This window comes from Tyto alba, unplaced genomic scaffold, assembly GCF_018691265.1.
Source record: "Tyto alba isolate M040663 unplaced genomic scaffold, T.alba_DEE_v4.0 Super-Scaffold_6, whole genome shotgun sequence".
NCBI lineage: Eukaryota > Metazoa > Chordata > Aves > Strigiformes > Tytonidae > Tyto > Tyto alba.
In genome coordinates, this window is record NW_024881327.1 from 23,108,076 (window position 1) to 23,130,621 (window position 22,546).

Below are 22,546 nucleotides of genomic sequence, written 5' to 3' on the forward strand. Positions count from 1 at the left end.
CCCCCCACACACACACACCACCCCCGCCACACTCACAAGCACATGCACAGCTGCAGATCCCCGCGTACAGGCACGGCCTCCCCGGCTGTCTGACACCCCTGCCCGGATCCCAGGCCCTCTTACCTGCTCCATGGTCCCTGGCTTGCCAACTGGTCCAGCTTGGTGCTCGCTGCATTTTGACAAGGTCCTCATCCAGCTCATCTTGCTGAAACAAACATCCTCCTGCTCCACACACCCTTACCAGTCTGGCTGACCAGGGCTGTTCCCTGACGTCATCTCTGCGAGCGTTGTGTGGTGGAGTTTGGACCCCTGTATGCTTGGCTTCCCCCCTTCTCCTTGTCATCCCACTTGACCGAGTCCTTGGTTGGATGACGTTAACGAAGCAGGCGCTCTCTCCTTCCACATGCACTGACAGGCACATTCCAGCTGGGGTCAGATACAGAAGTGGGGAGTGCAAACAGTGCCTCTTTCCAAAGGAGGTCATCTTGGTACCCTACCAATGAGTCCTACTTAAAAACTACTCCTGTACAAGTCTAAGGGGCTCTGCTTCGTTGAACCAACTTTAGACAAGTAATTACACTGTGGTTCTAATTGCCGACATTAAAGTTCTTTGACACTTAAATTACAGTCAGATCATGCTGCGTGTCTGCAGTGCTCACTGTACATGGATAGCTGTTAAGGGCATTTCGGTGCATTTAAGAAGAAACTGCACTGGAAATTCTGATCGTACCAAGTCGTCCATCTAGAGCAAACGGTAGTAGAAGGTTTGTACACATCTAATGAATCTACACAGGTGGCTTGAATGTATTTTATTAATATGTGATAAGCAGTTCCTCATAATCAATCTTAAAAGTAATGGCAGCATGATAGAAGGAAATCTCAAGCAAGGGAGGATGTTTAGTATACGGCAGAGAAAAATTGTTATTGATGGTTTAGTGTAGAGTGTCTTCAGAGCTCAGTTTTGAACTAGTTTGAAAGGTCATAAAATGATCCATAAAAGAAACAAAAGACAAGTGATTATGCAAATTAACAGTGTTCTTAATGTATACGTGATTTGAATACCACAGTACTGTAGTTAGAGAGCATTTGTCAAGGAATTGCTTCAGAATTCACATATGCTCCTGTGGATTTAATATCCAACGCTGGTCATAGACATTCACATTTATGGTCCATTCATAGTTTATGATGAGTAGCTAGTAACACCACATAAAATTACATTGACCTCTTAAGACTACCATTACAACAACCAAGTATGGAAAAATGAAACTCCATGTGATTAGATCATTTTAAGATGTCACAGATTTACTGTGCTAGAAGTTTGAAAATGATAAAGCATGATTCATTTTATAATCCCATAATTTTCTGATTAAGCACAGTATTTCTTTCATTATTTGGTCAATTAAAATATCCCAAACTAAGTATATACTGAATACAGTGAATGGTAAATAAACACACAAGCAAAATGCTCTTAATTTAATAAGTATTTTTCAGTGAATCTGACTGGTAACTTACAGACTGAACATCTTGTCCTCTGTGTAAGCAATCTGATTCTCTCCTGCCCCATGTCCCACATATTCAGTGACGCAGCGAGAGGAGGAGGGACAACAGGACAGGAGTATAAATATTTGCCTTCGCACCAGTGCAATACACAGACCAGCAGATAGAAGCAGGAATACAGACAGACACAGAGACATACGGGCACACGGCACCAAGTCGGCGAACCAGGGGCCCTACAGGGATGCTCTCTGACCTTCAGGGCACCGACTGTGCCACTTGCTTCTCTCCAGAATGTTTGGGTGTTGGACCACACTTACCCCATACAGAAAAAGAAATCTCTCTGCAGCAGTTCTGACCTAAGGTATCACTTAGAAAATGTGTGTTGCATCCCAGCTGGAGTCAAGTACCATCTGTGTATAGTCATGGCTCCCAGCTACGTGAAAACAAGCAGCTGAGTAGCCTCTCCAGTTTCAGTCTAGCTGTCAAATGTATTTTAATTGAAGGGTTGGTCCACGTGTATTCATCCTCTTGCTCTCCCTTCATCCTAGCTAGGTACTTTATTATTTGCAACTGTTCGGATGCCCAAACCTAACTGTTGTCATATGATTTAATTTTCTTTTTTGTTACTTTTCCGCAATGTGGAGATTTGGCTGGTTCTCCACAGGAGAGGCTCATTTAGCTCCTTCTCAAGTAATGAAGGCTTTCTTGGAATGTCTTGATTGCTGCCCCTGGATTGATACAATACTCTGTTCGTCAGAGTCTGCTTTCAGGGAAATTGTTTAAAGTCGTATTTGGGCTTATTATCCACCCACTCTTCTGTCACTTTCAGCAGTAATTTTTTCATTGCATTGTTTTCCCCCAAACTTACTAACTTACCTTTTCACTCCCCTGCTGCTTCCCCTTTTGCCACTCAAGTTGGGAAAAATGTGAAAAATTTAAACCAGTTCTACTGTGCACGACTCTCCTTGGACAAAAAAATCACGACCCCTGGAGTAGAAAGTCCCTAAAGAGCTGTATGTAAGAAACCTTATCTCACCTAGTGACATCCCATGCTGCGTGCATCGATCCAGCGGTTTCTGCTCTTTGGAGTAGAAGTTATGTGGCTTAACAGTTGACTCCAAAAGTAGGCATCTAACTGTAAAACTACCAGTCTAACAGCCTCTTTTTTTTTTTTTTTTTTTTTTTTTTTTGAGATCAGGCAATTTAAACCCACTTTTGCACAGCTAATGCCCTGATATGCCCTGACAAGGCTGAGCAACTCAGCTGGTCACTCATCCAGGTGCGATCATTGTCCAGGGATGAGATACCTTCCCATGTTTGTGCTTTCCATTGCTGGGGATCCTGAGAACGTATCTCTGCACAAAATGCAGTGACAGCCACAATTTCTTTCTTTCCACTTCCCATGGAAGTGTTTTAATTGCCAGCATGTAGGCCAGTTTCAGCAATTTGTCCACTGTCTTTATAAAATGATACAGAAAAGGATGCAAGATTCATGGGACCAGAGAAAGTGAATGCTTTGGCAGCCTCGCGGGTCATCAGCCCAAAACAGGGACTTCTGGATTCCAGTCCCTGCCCCTCGTACTGGGTTTTTTCAAGCAGTTTCCAAGCGTAAGGACATAGTCTTTTTACAAGCTACGTTGTCTCTGGCAAGAAGCATAATTTGATAGCAGCTACCACAGCAGCTCGGGTCTCTCTGAATCCAGACTGCCATTATCCTGCTCTTCATCTCTGCTTCAGGCAATGTATTTATTTCCACCCCCTCTCACATGCTGCCCCCGGCACTTTTGTAACAGGGAGCTGTTTTCATTGAATGACATCTGTACATACATGTGTGGATTTTTTTGGCTGTGTTAATTTCTGACTGAGCCACCTCACCCCCCCCCCGTCACACACATGCTACCGGCCATGAAAGAAAGCCCAGGAGAACGCACAGCTCCCAGGAGCAACATCTTGTGATGTCCCTATACCGAGTACTGCCTGGTAAACTAGTTTAGCTGGTTTGCCAGTTTAAAACAGTTTGTGGTATTTCTGGATCTCGTGCAATTCCCTGCACACGTTTTTTGGAGGGCCTAGGAGGCTAACTTCAGACTCGGCATTTTACTGCAGAGATTTGAATCTCTGGAAGTTTATTTTTACAGCACTACCCTTGTTTGAATCTAGGTTGCAGCTTCTGAATCAGGGTTAAAGTTCATTGTTTCAAACCAGAACTTCAAACCTCATGCAAATCAGCTAAACCCACTTAACAGTAAAACCACTTACTAAAAAAATGGCATATAGGTATGACTGCTTAAAAAAGAGAAGGGTTATAAATTTATTGTCAGAAGAAAACGAATTGAACAGTTACTTGCAACAGATAGCTATGAAACAGGAACTGGAAAAGTTCCCATGCAATGATATTAATTTAATTTCATTTATTTTTAAATTAAGGTGAACATATAAATAGGTAACTCAGGCCTGTGTACTTTTTATATATATTTTTATATGTGTATATATAAATATAAAATTAGGTATTTTATATTAAAATTTTCAAGTGGGTAGTGGTGTTTTTATGGAATGCTCCTAACCAATAATAATGTTCCCCTGTTAGAGGAATTTATAAGTGAAACTGGTGAAAATTAAGATTACACATTCAAGATTAAATACAACCCCGTGTATTTAATCATCTGTGTAAGAACAACATAATATATGCAAGGGCACCATCTACTGACAGGTTCAGGGTGCCAAATGTTTTAATGGATTTTCAGATATATGGAAAAACACTGCACGTTCAGACCTCATATATATTAGAAAACATTCATTTTAGTTTTGGCTTGGTTTTAAGGAGAGTTCAGAGTTGGTATTGCTACAAATTAGCTTTGTTTGAGATTCATTTTCTGAATAATGAGCTTTTGGTCTGATTCTTTTCCTTCTGCAAGTATTAGTCTGCAGTTCTTTTGTAAACAACTGTCTTGAAAGTGTCCTCAGTGGGACAAGACAGCAAAATGCATCACTATGTAAAGAATATATGCAATGTTGAATCAAAGCAAAGTGAAAAAACAAAATTCCTCTGTAATTTTTTTTTCTCATTTTGTTTCAAAGCACCCTTTATCCTGATATTTATGTGGAAAAGGGAGGATGAAACAGCTGTTGGTTGTACTGCCTGGTTTTCTACAATATGCTGCAAGTCACTGTTAAGTAGTATTTCTTTTTCTTCAGGCTGTTAACTTTCTTCTATGGCATATAATACATGCACTTGCAGTGCAAGTAATTTGTATCGACTTACTGTCAAAATGTGCAAGGAAGGAAATTGCCAGTGTGACTTTAAACAACAGAAGATTAGCAGGGAGCAGCTCACAGCATGGGATATTCTGCTGGCAGCCAGGAATTCAGAGCTCAGACAAGAGTTAGTACCACAAAGCTACCCAAAGCTCCAGGTTTAATAGTTACCATTTTACCACAATTTACAGCTGGTCTGGGCACCAGTGGGCAGTTCCTAAGCATCCACTGAGTATCTTCTTATATTGTTTTCTTAACTTACAGAAGAGAACAAGAGCTGGCTTTACAAAAATCCTTCACGTACGCAACTACCACATAATTTAGCTGCAGCATACACTTCTTCTCTGCTGCCAGGAATTTTGCGGATTTTGAACAAGGTTTTATTGAGCACACTGACTGCAGCCTAGCCGAGGGGTGCCTCTATAGCAGATGGCATGTCCCACTACCCTGCCTTGTTTTCACCTGTCTGTCCTTGCACTTCCAGCTCTTCTATAGAGAATTCTGTGGCAGAAAAGCAAAGCTATCTAAAGAAATGACTGAAAGAAGCAAAAAACTCAATTTTTTTGTAATGGTGTGCTGCTCAAATTCAAAGCGCTTGTACATTCATTCATGTTATGCAAAAAAAAGATTCCTGTTTTTCTGACAAAAGAATTTGAATGATATACACTGCAAAGAAAATGAGTTTCAAGTGCATTTATTTTGAAATAAACAAGAATATTATACGCATATATTCATATTTATATTAAATAAGTTATTATTAAACATGAGAAAAAAATACTCTTAAAAACTAACCTGACACTTTCACATTCTATTTTATATTGACTACAGTTAGGAAAGATATAGAAAAATGATAAAATTGTCTCAAGCCAGCCATAAAAGCAAAAGTGCACTATTGCCTAGGGCAGTGGAGGAGCACAATGATGATGGCCCTGCTGCCTCCTTCAAGGGGGAGGATCACTGAGTGGGCAGCTGGGAATAAAGAGGAAGGAGGGGAACCCCCTTCAACAATTCCCTATCCTTTCTTCCCATTTTTCATCCTTCATCACTGAAGTAGCAAACTGGGTTTTGCATATGCTGACAAGAAGCAGTGAGACAGTTCCACGTACCAAGACGATACTTTGAATACAATTATTTCCCTAAATGATCACACAGGGATTGCAGCTTATCCATGTTCTGTTGTGTCTTTATCCCGATTTACTTGATTTTTCTTGTTGTCGGTAGTTTAAGGATGCCAAGGTGGAAATTTGGTAAGTATTTGTCATGAAATATTAACTAAAGTAGCATCCTCCAAAAGCTTTCTAAACAGGCTTTTTCTCAGATAAAAGCCACAGCTAGCGTTGTTTTGTTTTTTTTTTTTTCTTTTTCCTAAGATTCTCAGTGTGGAATTTCTTAAAAAAAAAAAATCTTCCTTTTCATTTTTTTTTTTTTTTTTAGTAGAGATAATCTTATTATAAATTAAACATTTCTGAACGTAGGTGTACTTACACAGATGCTATACATCTTTTCTATTCACATGTGATACGAGATGGTATTTGAGCAACATGCGCTCTAAATACAATTTTGGAAAGTTTGCTTACAGGTATTTGGAGTAATAAAAGACTTAATACCATTATTTTGGTTCTGTTTTAATTGTCAGACTCCACCAAATGTTTTCCTTTCTGATGATAATTTATTGACATTAGTTTTAGTGTGTGTGTGTTCAGCCAGAAATATTTCAAGGCACAGATTGCTCCTAATATTTAATGTCCAGTGAACCTTTTCAAGAAGGATATAAGGAAATGTGTGTGTGTTTGGGTTTAATTCACACTGCCAAACAATCACCTTGAAAGTGACTAAGGAAAAACGCTGCTGCTGAATAGCAAAGAAGAAAATTAGAGAATATGAAAACCAAATGTAACAGTGTCCTTACCACTGTTTCAGTAGCATCTAAACCTACAGGGCATGAAAGGTCATGGTGGCTACTGATCGCCTGTAGTGTCCATAAATTAAGCCTTAAAAAGGTTATGTCTAATATTTGATGTATAATATTCAAATAATATTACTTAGTGAGTGTTTCTCTGTACTGCTGCATGCATTCATGTTTTGGTTTGACACAAACACGAGTTATTTATCTATTTTTCAGATACTGCATTCCAGAGTAGTAAATTAAACAACTATAATTTCTATTCAGTGCTATGTCTTACTTTTATATAAAGTGCATTATTCACAAGAAACACATGAAGTTTTACTCTACCAGAAATATACCAGTGAATTTATACATACGGCTATAGAATTTATAATAAATATTACAAAGTGTGTGTTACTTAATGTAAATTTGAACATTTTGACTTTTCTTCAACACACTGCTTGTAAGACACCTTAAAATCTGTACTATTTTTTTAAAGGATAAATTAATAAACATAATAGTAAGACTTGGAAAATCTGACCATTATAGTCCATACAGTACTGTTTCTAGGTAAATACCTATCATTCACATTATAATCAAAACAGCTTTACTCTTTTTAAAGTAACAGCATTGTTAGCTTCTAAGAGTTTAATTTGTACATTCAACTCATATAATTGTTATGTTACTGAATGTATTCTCATTATCAATTTAGCACAAACGTTTAATAGTGCTCTTCTGGAAGCAAATTCACAGTCTAAGCTGATATGGGCAGTTTCTCTTCATTGCCAAAACATTTTCCTACCCAGGTGTAAAACTTATTTTTGTTTTCTTTTAAATGAAAAGCATACCTCAAAATAATAAAAAGTAGTATTCAAAATGTGTTCTTAAAAAAACCACTTCTGCCAATCAGGTGATAGTTCATCGTTTAAATAAAATACATTCTGAAAAGCAGTTGTAAGAGATGATGAACACTACATTAAGTGGAAAAGAAGTCCTGTGTTTCCTACTGCAGCTGGAAGATTCATGATTCACCTGGGTTAGTTTGTTCTTCATTAAAAATTAATAGGAATAAATACTTCTAACCAGTGCAGGTATTCCTTCTTTCTTCCTTTATCTCAGCATATCTCGTCTCCGAAATTGCTTCCATAGATCTCTGAGATGTTCACTGGTTACCGTCATCACACAAGAGTAATATTCTTTCCAACCATACTTTGGAGTCTCCTGTGAAAAGTGAAAAAACATACAATTGGAAAAAGATATTGTTCACCAAATTTCTTAATATTACATTAAATTTGACTCAGACTCATATAAACTAGATATATGTTTTAATACAAAAATCAGGAAAGATCAAATACTTCTGTGGCTCTGAACTACTTCTGTAAAATGAGGGTTATAAATCCGTACACAGATTAAGTGTTCAGAATGCATCCTCACCTCACAGCACAGAGTTAGCTTTCAACAAATAGCCTGTGTATATTAAAAGCTGTAAGAAAGGACTTCCTCTTTATTCAGGTAAGTCCTGCTCTCTAGTTTTGTTTCTGGCCTCTTCATGTCAACACTGTACTAGAAAGTTCACCTCTAACACCAAATAAAAAGTATAGAAAACTACTGATGTTCATGAAACTGAGGCATTAGCAAAAGCCAAATACAAAACAGGCAGATGATATGAAAGCTTCTTTATACTAGGTTACCTTAATCCTAAACTGCAATGTAGTTCATTGACATTAGTAAGTGCCCACTGAATGGAGAGGAATATTGGCCAAAGGCTGGCCTGGGAGAGTCACTAGACTCTATGCTGTCTGTAGTTACTGCTGGACCTCATTATTTCTTCCACTATTCCTAACTTCACAAGCCTATTTTGATAGTAAGTACAGAAGGACAGAGAGGGGCTAAATATTACATCAGCTGCAGAAAGAGACTAAGTAAGGAACAGGAATTGTAACTGTAGATAAGACAGAAGCATTTATAAGTAATTTTGAATTGTAGCCCATCTTAGAAATTAAGTCCAGAATCTGGAGGTGAATGGTTACAGTGTCAAGGTGAGAGATTATCTGACAGCTGGTTTTCGCTGAACCAAGTGAAGAAGTTAAAAATATTGTGACACTGCAGTATATTAAACCCAACCATTAGAGAGTAAAGCCTATTTTCCATTTGTTTTTGTTACTCATCTTGTATAATTAAAAAGCATAGAATATTATGCAGAAGTTGTAAGTATTCTGAAAACAATCTAATCCACAGCAGTATATAATCCAGAATTTAAATGAAATATTAGAAAAAATACTTACATGAACACATAATTTAGTTGAGATTTACAGTCAATCTTATGAAAAAAAATGCATTACTTGCAAAATGCATTGCATTTAACAAAAGCACATTCAGTTGATCTACCAGTGCTTTAAGACACACATTTATTTTTTTTTATGAAACCGGTTCAGAGAAATGTTCATGAAAATCAGTAAAAGAAACACTGAAGTACATTAACTGTTCTTCTACTTATTTGTAAAGTATGCATTGTTGTTGTGTCTACTCTCAGTGTACCAAATCCATAGAAAGAACATTTTGTCCACATACTGTGCAATGGTTTCACATTTCACTGGAACATTTTCCTCCCACTCTATCCAGATGTGTTTTTAAGGTTCTAGTCAGGTTTAGGATCAAAAGTTTGGGTTTTGTAACTTCCAGTTACTTTTGTAAGATGAGTAAGGCAGGCGTGCCTATCACACACCTCTGACTTTATCTGCTTTAGAGAAGAGGTAAGCAGCAGTCTCAACTAGTAAGCAACAGCCGCTTCAGGGTTTTTCTTCTGAAAGCCATCTCTTATGATAGATGTATTCAACCGCTGTATATCAGGAAACTATGGAAATTAAAAGCTTTCAAAATATTAACTACATGACAAATCTTAATCTCACTTGACTGAATGAAGTATTTGCAGAAGACAGCAAGTTATTGTTGAAACATCACTGGAAATGATGTTCTGAATCCATACTTTGGTCTTTCATGTCTCTCAAAATGAAGCTTGCTTCCTCAATCGGTCCCAAGACACTGGCTTTAGCTATTAACTATTACTTCCTAAAAACACTGAATCAGAAATTTAGAAACCCCACAGAATTCAGAACATCTAGGAAACAGTTCTTTTAATGAAAAATCTTAAGATTCTTAATAAATTACTGCGACACACAACTTCATTACTAGATGACTTAAGATTACTTAATTACAATTGTGACATGTAGTATTTCCTTCCAATACTTTAGAAGTGAACAAAATTGGAATTATATCTTAAATATCTCTTGCAGTCACCGAGCACACAAATGGTTTAACAAACAGCACTTTCAAATGGACTTGAATCCCTCCTTCAGGGCGGCCTTTAGCATCCTTCTTTGGAAACGAACTCTGAAAGGGTTTTGTCTGAAATTTCCTAGATCACCCTTCCGTAAGGCATTCGAAGTAGGGCTCTCCTCTCAGCTCTGTTTGGCAGTTCCCTGCTAACATGCTTTTTCTGTTTTCCCTACAGTATATGCCAAGGCATACCTGCCGATGCCGAGCCAGGCTGTGTGCCCTGCAGGGAGAGCAAGCAGAGAGACAAGCTCTCCAAGAACACTGCCAGCTGTTTGGACCACACAGAGCTTGGAAAGCTGTTCCTCAAGGACAGATTTTCATTATTTAAGGGTATAACATTCTTTATGCTGTTAAGTAAATTGCACTAGTGCAATTCAGAGATACGTAATGTACAACACAACGATCTTTTATCCCTTTTCAGGGTGCAGATTCAAAGTATGGTATAATCTATGGTACGTATGCCAAGTATCTTAATCCCTTTCATCAAAGTTCTACCTTTGCCACAGAAAGTGTATCAAAGCACAGAAAGTGACCTGTGTGTTTATATTTGGGACACAGTAAAATTAAGAGTATTGTATTGCACCTAACTTTGGGATGTAATTGCAGCAGGTTTTTGTATTTCACATATATTCATGTGGGTTTTTTGCATATCAGACTGAAATGTAATTACTCGATTGAAAATGTTCAATTTCAAATCTCCAATGATTCCATCTTTATTATCTTTTTGATTTATAAACTAACTACAAAATAATTATTTTTAAAATTATGTAAATTCACTTTCACTCCACACTGTATGGCAAATACAGAATTATTTCCGTTCTCCACAGTAACTAACTCCAAATCACTTCACGTGTTTCAGCTAAAGTTTCCATTTCCATTAACTGACACTTGCAACAAACTTTAATAAATATTTACAACAAATCTGAAGAAATACTGTAAGTTAAGTAACACTTTGCACAAAAAGGAACTCGGAATAGCCAACAACTGGATACATTACTGTAGTTCATCACAAGAGACAAGGAACAGCTGCTCAAGTGAAGGGCAGTATCTCACTAATGTGTCTGCAGGGAAGGAAGAATTTTTTATCTTTGAGGTTTACACTTGCATTCTTGAGTACACAGGGAACAGATACCTGATACTGACCTACACAGGCAAGCTTAGGTACCAGAAGCATCCTTGTTAGAGCATCCAAGAGCTCCAGGTGGGAAGAGCAGGGTAAATAACCAGCAACCTCCACACTGCATCAGTGAGGCTGCCTGGGGCCGAGTCAGCGCACTGAGAACTAACCTGGTTTCTCTGCCTGTCTCCCAGTGCATAGTGCAGACATACTATTATTCAACTTTAATTTTTTTTTCATGAGAATGACTTTATACAGAGTGAACAAAATCTCCCTTTATAAATCTCCACTGTATATTTTTCTCCCAGTTTACTCCATCTCAAAAGATGAATAAATTAATTTATTGCCTGAATTCAGACCTCTGTCAAGGTGTTGATGTATGTAAAGTTGATGCTTTTACCACAGTCTCTCTTTTAGTCACAAAACTAATTTTATGAGGCTTGAATAGATATTGGATTCTTTTGTGTCACTGCACTTTGTTCCACTTGGTCACATATTCTTCACTAAAATTATCAGGAAAGCATCATGACTCTATAGCATTTTGCCACTTTCCTGTGAGAGCTGTTCCATATCTTGAAAAGTTCACCATTTAAACAATACTTGATAGGCAACTACAATGTAGATTGTGGCAGAATTAGTGGGAACAAAAAGACAAAGTACTCCTAAAAATTATTTTTAAAAAGACATGGGAAAAAAAAGAAAGGAAGTTTTGAGAGGCAAAAGTTTCAAAGAGATGAAATTACATAAAATTAATTCAAAGCCATGAATTCCCTCATGTGACTGGTGAGTTGGATTACTAAAATGTTGGTTTAACTCTTTCATTAGTCATTTATACTTCCCAGTACACATTCCCACTTCCCGAAATCAGACACTTTGTGTGTAGAGATCAAATTTCCTTTTCTGTTCCTCACATATTAGTACAACGCTTCAGTATTTGGTTTATACTCATAAAGAGGAAGTATAATTTAAAAAATGTGAATAGTTAATAAAAATAATAATCTTATGGATGCTAAATGTTATATACATGAGAAAAGTGTATGCAGATCAAATGGAACTCATTACTTTCTAGGAGGACAAATCATCTATGTAAGCCTGGATGTGCCCCAAGCCATCTTTACTGCTGAATTTCAAAGAACCAACCCGTTCAAAAGATGTGACACTTAACTGGAGGAAAAAAAAAAAAAAAAAAAAAAAAAAAAAGGCATGAAGAGTCCCAGAGAATACAGTTTGGGGTACATGACATGCAGGAATAGGTCAATAGTTTAGATATATTCCCTCTCCCTTACCTATCTTGCACATGGGTCTAACAAAAGGAAAACATCAGTGGGATTGGTGAGCTACCAGTCTGGGAAAATGGAGCCCATCTCCCATCCTTACAGACTTGGCTTTTCCACTATGCTGGAAGCCAGCCATCACCCCAGATAAACAGGATCCAAGGAACTTCCTGCTTTGAGTAGCTACACTCCTCACTTTCTGGCCATGCTGTTTCAGAGATAGGGAAGAAAGATTTCAACCAGAGACCCAGCACACTTGGTGGCATACAAGTGCTCAGAGAGGCATATAATAGGAAAGGTCAGATGCCAATATGCTGATGTATGGAGGCGTCTGAAGATGCCTATTTGACAAGAAATCTCAGCTTAATATTCTGCCTCAGAATTAAAAACAGTGGGGGAACGACAGTCAAACCCTCCTGGCTCAGGAGCACTCATACCAGACCACTGGCTGCAAGGCCTTGTTTGTCATGGTGTGCGTCGATTTGCTCCTCCCCACTGCAAAACAGTACATGTGGGACCTACATTAGACGTTAACAGTCTTCAGAGCAACTACTGCAAAGTCTGTAAGTATAAACAGGAAAAAAGTGCGGGCACCAAAACCTTAAATTGCAAAGAAGCAAACTCTTGCTTTATGTAAGAAAAGAAATGTCTGCTAACACAGTGCTGCCATGTCCACCGTGTGACAAAGTTTCACACTGTGGCTTCAGAATATCTACACCACACTGAAACCCACAGATTGTAAGAATGAATATTCATGTGGTGGATACGCAGAAACAGGCATGGTGGTCATGTGTGGGTGCAGGGCTTATTTTTGAAAATTGCTGGTACAGCATTAATAGTGCCAAAACCACATTATTGTTTTCAAAAGCATAACCATAAATCAAAGTAGAATCAAGTTACTAAGAGTCTCTCAGAAAGAGAAATCTGCCTTTACAATCTTCATTGGTAAATACTTATTAGCTATAGGTATCTGAAAAATTACTAAAACGTGGTCACAGGACAGACAGAAAACAGCAACAGAAACTATGAAAGAATCCTTTTCACTGTTCCAAACACAGTACAAAACTGCAGCTGGCTTACAAAGCAGTGACAGCGTGAGTCAGTCATTGCCAACTCCAGAACAAAATTCTATTTATCGCTTAAGTCAAAAACACAATGTGACACTTTGAACTACTACATTCCTTACAGCCGGATAACCTATTCCTGAATTTTGGAACAGGACACACAGCAGTGACAGTTTAACATTCAGCCATTCCTGCAAGCATGCCAGCACACTCAGACTGGGCGGCTAACACATACCGTCATTTATCTGCTATAGAGTTCCTTCCTCACGCAGGATTTGAAAGTAGTATACCTCTGTATAGGTTTGTAGCCCTGTGGAGCAGAAGATGGAGAAGTGCACAGATGCAGACAACATGTGAAGGCAGCCAGAAGTAAGCATAAGACAACGGTATCGTGAAAATACAAAAAATGGCTTTAAGTGACAAATAGCTAGAAGATACAGTACAATATGTGCTAGGTAAAATTTTTATCATTTAGTCATTAAGTTCCAAATCTTTCAGTTTAATAATGGAATTTATAAAGGATAGTGAATATTATTATATAATTTTGAATTTTTATATATATATAAAGGAAATAATTATTTAAAACCAAACAGCAAGCAAAATTAAAGCTTTTAATGTTTGCACATTTTAATGAGTTTATGGCAATACTCTGACCGACCACTTGATGGCAGCTTAATATACTACTATGTTTCAAACTACTAAAACCAATAAAGGTTTCAGATTACAATACTATATTCCAGAAAGAGAGAAATTTCATTTTATGAACTCTTTTGAGACATTTACTTTTCCAAAAACATATTTAAAATGTATGTTAAAATTAATACTTATTGTGTTCCTGTAAGGGGCAGTACCTGACCTTTCTCAAATTTATGGCTAAGCTTTTAAATAGGTCAAAGCCAGTAGGTATTGACTGATCTTTCAGAACTCCAGTTTCACTGGACTTGTGTAACTCTTTGCCCTTAAATTTGTTTTAGTCAGACTATATAACTACAAAATTCCCTTTTCTAAAATATAGGGTCCTAGTACCAAGCTCTGTGATGCCCTCAAGATTCTTCTGAGCAAACATCTTAGTAATACAACTTTTAAAAAAGTTAATTTACTAAGTATAAGACATTAATTGTAAAGTCATGCTTCAAATCATAGGCCAATTTTAAACTGTTATTTTTAGGTGCTTTTAGAGTGATAATCAGAGATTACGTTGATTTGGGCAGACATTAATTGCAGGTTACTTAATATTAAAATCAGGCATTTACACTTTAGAAAGAGATTCCAATTTCTCATGGCAAAAATTTCCATGTTGCTACAAAATACCGCAGAAGCTATAATGTTCTTTTATCTGGAACTTGCCAAATCTTAATATGGATTCAAAACACAGTTACTAACAAAGAAAAGGTTAGTGATTTGTTAGTTTTGACTTAGCACAAGACAACATTTGAGCCCTCCACTGTAGGAGCAAGAATGTAAACTTTTACTTCTTCTGGCCACAGTAAATACTGCATAATGTTTAATGCACAAACAATAGGAAGCAATTAATGACACTTTCGACCAATTCGTTCTGGGCAAAAGGTTCTTATGTGTCTTCTTCCCTTCATTCTCAACCAAGATTGGGGTGTGTGAGGAGTGTTTATTAAACTAAAAAGGCAAATTTTTGCAAAGTTTTTACTATTACCCACTCTTGAAAAAAATCAGCTTTGTGTGACACTTACGGAAACTTACTGGAAATTGTAATTTCTAAATTTGGTACTGTAATTGTCTTGGAATACTACAGGTTAGTAAACAGAATGCATTTTTCTGAATCATCTAACAAGTCTGCATGCAGACATGTCTGAATATAACTGAATTATAGGACCAAATCATGATCATCTCCTATGCAATCCAGGAAAATATATCTAATTAAAATTAGATATATAACTTATGAAAGATGGTGATATTCTTCTGAACATCCCTGGCTATTCTTTATAGTTCTTTTACAGTCCATTGGAATATTTTATAGGGGCTTAGGCAAAAGAAACATACATGTATAAGACTGGATAGTGCTGGATGATATAAATTCTTAAGGATTATATGTGACTTCTGTCATGCATTTTGTGAAATAGAAACATGTAATACATTTACAAGAATTACTTAGTAAGCAGACTGTCTTCTGGTTAAATTAACATAGACTGCACACTTACAATTAGTAAACAATTAAAACATGTAACTGAACATCTTGAAACAGTTATGAAACAATCATCATTCCCACATCATAATAAAAGGAATTGAGGACCAACAAGGTAATAAGTTTTTTACAAATGCAGTGGTGGTTATCCACATTTTACACTTGATCATAATATTACAAAAATAACAAGTACACTATTAGACTCAACACCACCTCACAGAAATTTCTAAAATTATATTTAGGAAGCTAACCAAAAATGACTAAAATTACATTACAGAAATAACATACTGAAATATGAATTTAGGAACTATAATAAAGTTTATGTCTAAGGGATTAGGTTGTCAGTAAGAAAACCATTCTATATTTAGTTAAAAATGTTAACACCTTTCATATGAAGAAAAAAAATGTGACTTCTATTGATCAAACCCGGAATAAAAATTTTTCTGCTGCTATAAAATTCCCCTATACTACACAGAACCTGAAGAGGGCAGCAAGGCCTACACATTCATCTAAAGGGCAAAGCATGATTTACAAGCTTGCTCCCTATGAAAATCTTCTGCAAGTATTTTCTTGCCCTCTAGCTTCTTGTAATTTAATATAATAGATACAGAGTTAAATTATCAAACGCAACTTTGAACTAGAATACAGCACTGTTCAGCACCACTTCACTAAATCTTTATTTGAAAATTAAAATTATTTTCTGCTACAACTCTTTCCAACAGTCATTATCAACACTTTGTATTTTGAATAACGTTTTAGAAGAGCCAATGGTTGATCTTTAACTAAACTGCCCAAGTTTGAGAGAGACAAACTCTTTCTTCCCTGCAAACAACCCAGACATAATTGCTACCCTTGTTAAAATTATTAATGCCCAACTATCAATCACACAATAGAGAAGAAATATCAGTACGCAGAGCATTTCTCATCTTCAGTTTGATTTGTGTACTATAAAAGGTATATTATGTCCTCTATGTATTGCTTTCTAATAAAAAAAAAAAAATCAAGAATTTAAGAAGGAATTTATCTTACAGGCTGCTTCAGGATTTCTATAAAACATATGTCTTTAAACATATGCACTGCTGGTTTGCAACCTACTGCTGCTACAGGTGCTAAAGTAAGTAGTGGTAAGTAGTAAAGTCAACTAAGATAACTATCAAAATTAGAATCCTTACCCTAAACCCTCGATTGAGTCTGTCTTTCATAATGCCGATAAATTCTTTATAACTCAACTGGTCATCTCTGTCAACATCAAAAATCTTGAATACTGTGTTTACCAAATGTGGTGAAAGCTTCACACCTGTGGCTACATACACAGCACGTTTGAATTCATCTGCATAAAAAGAACATCAGAAGAAAAAATAAAATACATTAATCCTACTTTGTGGACAAGATATTATGAAATACAAGTAAACTTTTAACTTGTTTTCACATTTAAACACTCAAAAAATAAGAAAATGTGAAAATTAGGATTGAATTTAACAATTTGAAGCCAAGTAGTTCTCAACTGATATAAAATGATACTGCTTAATTGGTTGGTATCAATTATTTTACACAAAAGATGACAATCCACATACTATACTAAGTGTAATAATAAAAATAGGAAATTGTATTATAATTAAACCTATGTTACATATATATTGATGGCATCTACTTAATCGACCTGAAACAGAACCTAAGGAATAGAGCACAGAGAGAACAATGTACTCCTTTGGTAAGGCCACATGAGGTAGGACTATGCTGGTGTTACTGTGTCAGACCCATGAAGATGCTACCTGAGGAGAGCACACAAGTCTGACCACTTCACATACTCTTTATCTTGCACTCCCCAAGCATCTCAACTGTGCCTAGCTCTCTCAGCACCCATTTACTGATTTGTTCAAAAATCTGTCTAATCCCTCTTTGGATCTTCTGACACTGTTTCCTTCTACAACCTTCACAGAAGGCCAGATTCCAGACGCCCACTGTGTAAAGAAATGCTTTTGTTTGCTTTAAATTGATCTCTCATCGGTGTCATCAAGTGCCTCTTAACTCCTGTATTGTAGGATTTGGTTACCAACTATTCTGCATTCAGTTTATCCACCGCTTCTGACTTTGTAAAGCTTTATTATATCTCTTATGATATCATTAAGCTTTCTCCTCTCAAAGCTGAAGTCCTAGCCTTTTACCTGAGACATTAAAACTACGAATTAGGAATTACAAAACATTTTTGTATTTTTGTCAATAGTTCTGTGTATTTATCAACTGACTTTTATAAAAATATACTTACCTTGACCTATGGAACGACTTGCAAAATTATACATTTGCATTGCAATTGTGAAGTCTTCCAGGTTGTTCAAGAATTGGAAAAATGATCTAAACTCATCAAATGTGATACCCTAAAAAAACAGAAGAACAATATGCACCATAAGAATTATCAGTAGTGATGACAACTGAGTAAATAAACCTTGCAAGTTACATACCTCTAATTCATTTAAGGATACTACACCCATTGAAAAAAAAAAAAAAAAACCCAGAGTTTTGTACTGAAAGTCAATAAAGAACTGGAGTTTCCTGAGGAATCTAAGATGTCTTTCCTCTTTGTCACTGCAACGGATAGCAATTCTTACCCATAAAGTAGTCAAAAGTATTGTTCCATTGCTAAAGGCAATCTTTAAGAATTCCAGGATTATTACAATACGACAGTTAATGTTGAGAATAAGAGCCTAGGTTTGTATGAATATTGGAATATGTTTAATACTGAAAATCTGAAAACTAATATTCATGATATGTATGTGTGTGCTCACATAAATACATTGAGTGAATTAATTAATACATCTTATGATCTAACTTAAGCTCTGTATTTTATGGTGAAGTTTTTACATATACAGATTTAGACACCTAGTCTCTTCAGCTGATTCTCCAAGTATCAAGCACTGCAGGGTTTGTCCAGCTTTTTAAAAAAGTATTTTGAATCAGACTTCAGAATATTTTCTGTGGAAGCTTCTCTGAAAGTGCTGTTTTTAAAAGAGATTTTTTTTTTCTCTCCTTATAGTATTTGTTTTGCTCTTCTCTCAGCTACAAATCCAAAGACCTGATAAACTATCTCTAAATCAGTTTTGAGAGAGACCTTAAACAGAGACTTTGAATTATGCCAGGACCATTGCCTATATCTCATTCTCCATGGTCTGTCAGCCACTCTGAACATGGGATGACATTCTTCAGCAAACCTTCATCTCCTTGGCCTCCTCTATCATTCCTGGCTATTCTTCTGTCTGCTTTCATCCTTTTAGCCTATTTAACTACCTCTCTCTGAAAGACTATATAAAGACCTGCAAGCCTTTCTGTTCAAACTAAGATCTTGATCTATGTCTCTCCTCAAAGGTATACATAACCATTATGGTACGGTGGAACACAGAAAACATACTGAAGTAGGTTTGTGGTAGAGGATAAAATGGCAGAGTTTGGGTGTAAATCTGTATGAGGCAGCAAGTACTGTGTTAAATGTGGAGAGCAACATAATATTGTTAGAATAAAAGACTAATAGGCCTGCACCCACCCGAGATGTAAACCACTGTTTAAGTGGTCCTGTCTAAGCTCTAGCTAAGATTTATAAACTGATTGGAGAGCTTGACCCATTATCCATCATGAATTGCTTGTCTAAACAAGCGTATTTGTTCTCTTTTTCACCCTTTACAATTGGGAGGAAACTCTCAGAGACACAAGCAGAACCACCTCCTTATTCTTCCTTAAAGTTTTATCTTAAAAGCTTAATTTACTAATACTAACCAATATGGTGGTTCTTGTTTCATTGCATTTGACATCTAATAGTTTATCTCCAAGTTCTGTTTTTTTGTACTCTGTTTAGACTGAAAACTCTCTGGGACTAGAATAGTTTTTACATGTCAAATACCTAGATTGGTGAAATTCCAGTCCCCAGATAGGACCCTCAGGTATTATGACAAAATGGTAATAATAGAAAATAGCCATCAAAGTCTTGAGCTGACATTTTTCGGTTCACAATGATTTTTTAAAACCTGTAATTTGCACTGATTTGTCTGTAAAGACTCTGAATGTGGGAGATGCTGTAAGAGTAAGAGGTCAGGCTACTGCAATAGTCCTGGCTCTTTCCATGTAACCAGAGGGCAGATGATCAGTCTAGATGTAAAGTAGCCCTTGCACAGGTAAACCTGAAAACCACTGGTCTACAAACACGCTTTTTGCAGCTTCTGTGTTTCCAGTAGTGATGGAAACTGTTGCCATGAGTTGACACTGGAGATGAAGCACGGAGATAAAGGAGCCACACATGCAGTCCATGGCTAAACTGTCCACATGCCACAACATTTTAGCAATGAGAAAAATATCTGGCTTCATTTAAGAGTTCTACAATTTCTGCTGAAATCACCTGCAATCATACCTGTTTACTTCCTTTCAGGGAAAAACAGCAAAGAACACAAAAGAAGCAAAAGGACCAGTGAAATGACACTCAGAGTTGGCATACAGCATTCTACTGTTTCTCTCTTTTCCTAGAACCATATTTTGTTCAACTGGTAACTGTAATAACATTTTGTATTCACCATATGTTTTGCATTTTGACATAGGTAGTTATCCACATGTAGATATCCCAGAAGTCTCCTGCTGGAAACTATTTCTATATAAAAGGAAACTTAACTTTTTTTATTTATTTAGACAGATTATATTTTACTACAGCAAAGAAAACTGTTATATTAATGCACCAACGCTGTTAGAAATGCATAGACTTTCTTTAGGAACTGATATTTGTAGTAATTCAAGATGCCAGCTTAAATGAATCACTGCTTGGCATCTAGTTAGTAAAAGGAGGAAAACATCCTGTGGGCAGGCAGCATGCCAGCTGAACATTTTAACGTGACTGCAGTATGCCAAATGATGATCATGTTGCTTTAGAGGCTTCTACATACAGCTCCATGAAAGATTAACATTGCCAACTGTGAGAGTAGCTGCCTATTACTTTACAGGCTAGACTAATTTTTCTTCTAAATAGAATCCTCTGGTTTGTATTAGTATTGCAGCATATCACTGTAATAAAATTGAGAGAACATTTATAATTTTAGAATTATAATATTATTATAGGTGTAAAAAAGTGCAAACATAAGAACAACACTTCCATGACAATAAGAGTCAAAGTCCCATTCTCAAAAGCCTGTGGTTAGCACAAGAGATGTCACTTTTTCTACTCTTCTGACAGCACATTTAACAAGCCAGTGATATGGAGCTGTGGAAAATGGCAGCGTCTTGTTTTACTTCATGGAGGTATAGCATATGACAGAGATACATGGCACTGGTCAAATGCCAGGATATTTCCAGAACGCAGCATAAGCAAACCCATAAGTAAGTGACACAGCTTTTTGCATGGAAGTTTTCCTTGGCTGATGGTCCCACCAAAAATCAAGAAGAGGAAATTACTGTGGAAGGCTTGCTATCCGAACAGTGGCACTGGAAGACTCAGAAATGACTTTCAGAGAATACTTCCGTGCGTTTAAAAGAAGTGTATTCATATTCACTTAATCAACTTCACCTTTGTCATTCAGAGAAGTATCTCTCTATACCTATGACTATCAGTGGTTTTCAGTTACCCAAGTGATACTTGTATAATTGCTGTTATACAAGCCCCAAAGTGTTTTGGTTTTTTTTTTCATATTTCCATATATATGGGAATCTTGATGCCACTGTATTTCTCTCAGATATACTTCTGACAACACATTTGTTGTTAAGCAACTGAAAGACTATCTACCTTATGACCTTTACTGTTTTTATTATCTTTTCTATTTCTTCAGCCATTAATAAGAACCACATACCCATCAAAAATTATATACAAGTGATCCATTATTAAGACTATAAAACAACTAGATAAAGAGTGTCAATGTTATTTCCAAAGAGGTGATATTCCAGTGGCAGTACAAAAGAGAATTAAAAACAAAGGTTTTTTAATGCCTCATTTCTAGAAAATTGCTCTTTTTCAAGTCTTATAGTTTTTGCTGTTTAAACTAAATTTTCATATAATATAAAGCTTTGTTATCTAAGCTTCAAAATACTACTAGCTAAATCCTATGGAATATAATTCTATGCTAGTTACTCTTCTACTTTTCATTCACCAAGTAATTTGAAAAACATGAGACACACAGCTTGTGACCAGAATAAAATCCTGGTTCTAATTCATTCAGTGACAGCATCTCATTCAGTCCACCAAGGTTATGTTTTCGTCTTGATGACACTGGGACTGGATGCTGTCGACCACTGCTGTCCCAGCTAAACAATTACCTTTTCTTCAGGAATTCTGCAGCGCATGTTTTCCAGGTAACTTGATGTGTTTTCCACATTTGTATACCTCAAAAGAATATGAGCAAAGTCCTCCTCACTGATGGTGTTCATCCCGTTAGAGTAGGAAAGGAATTCTATCTCTAGAACCTCAGTTTGTAGGTTATCCATAAATCTAAAACACAAACGTAAATATGAATAAACATAAATATGAATAGTTATACTGTGTATTTCTACTATTCATGTCCTTAAAAGACTTGTAGAATATAATGCGAAATAGTATTACACAAATTAGTTCCCTTTTCATAGCACTGATAACAAATTTGGTAAACCCCAATCTATGTTGACATATTTTCTAATCAATACGACAATCTTAACTCAAAAATTAAGTGTTTTACTAAGGATTACAATGATTTAATACTTACATTTCTAATTTACTTCTAGTTTGCATTTGCTTAATTTTCTTCCTCAGTGGGTGACTGATCTTTATTTTTATATGCTAGACTGAAAATTCTGTCATGCTACTGAATGAATTCCCCAAATTTATTCCCCATATAGTTAATTACAGATGGCGATTAAACCTTACCTTTATCTTTTTAAGAAGCTAAGTATGATGGAGCTCTTGAAGCCTTTCAATCTAAACTTTCTTTTTTTTAACACTTCACTATTCGTATTTCTATAAACTCT

The 22,546-nt window shown here is 36.4% G+C and overlaps 1 protein-coding gene across 3 annotated transcripts in view; it reads right to left on the bottom strand.

Annotated features, from left to right (window-relative positions):
• Nucleotides 1–5,787: 5,787 nt before the first annotated feature.
• MICU3 (mitochondrial calcium uptake family member 3) overlaps nt 5,788–22,546 on the bottom strand; it is a 57,750-nt gene continuing 40,991 nt past the window's right edge. For 2 of the 3 annotated variants that reach the window (XM_042807859.1, XM_042807857.1), the window contains 4 exons: nt 21,863–22,034; nt 17,853–17,961; nt 16,759–16,916; nt 5,788–7,858 (listed from right to left, as the gene is read on the bottom strand). In XM_042807859.1, the coding sequence (XP_042663793.1) occupies nt 7,748–7,858; nt 16,759–16,916; nt 17,853–17,961; nt 21,863–22,034 (550 nt within the window). In that variant the 3' untranslated portion in view covers nt 5,788–7,747. Of the gene's footprint in view, nt 7,859–13,663; nt 13,739–16,758; nt 16,917–17,852; nt 17,962–21,862; nt 22,035–22,546 lie in introns of all 3 variants that reach the window. The other variant, XM_042807858.1, reaches the window with a different exon arrangement.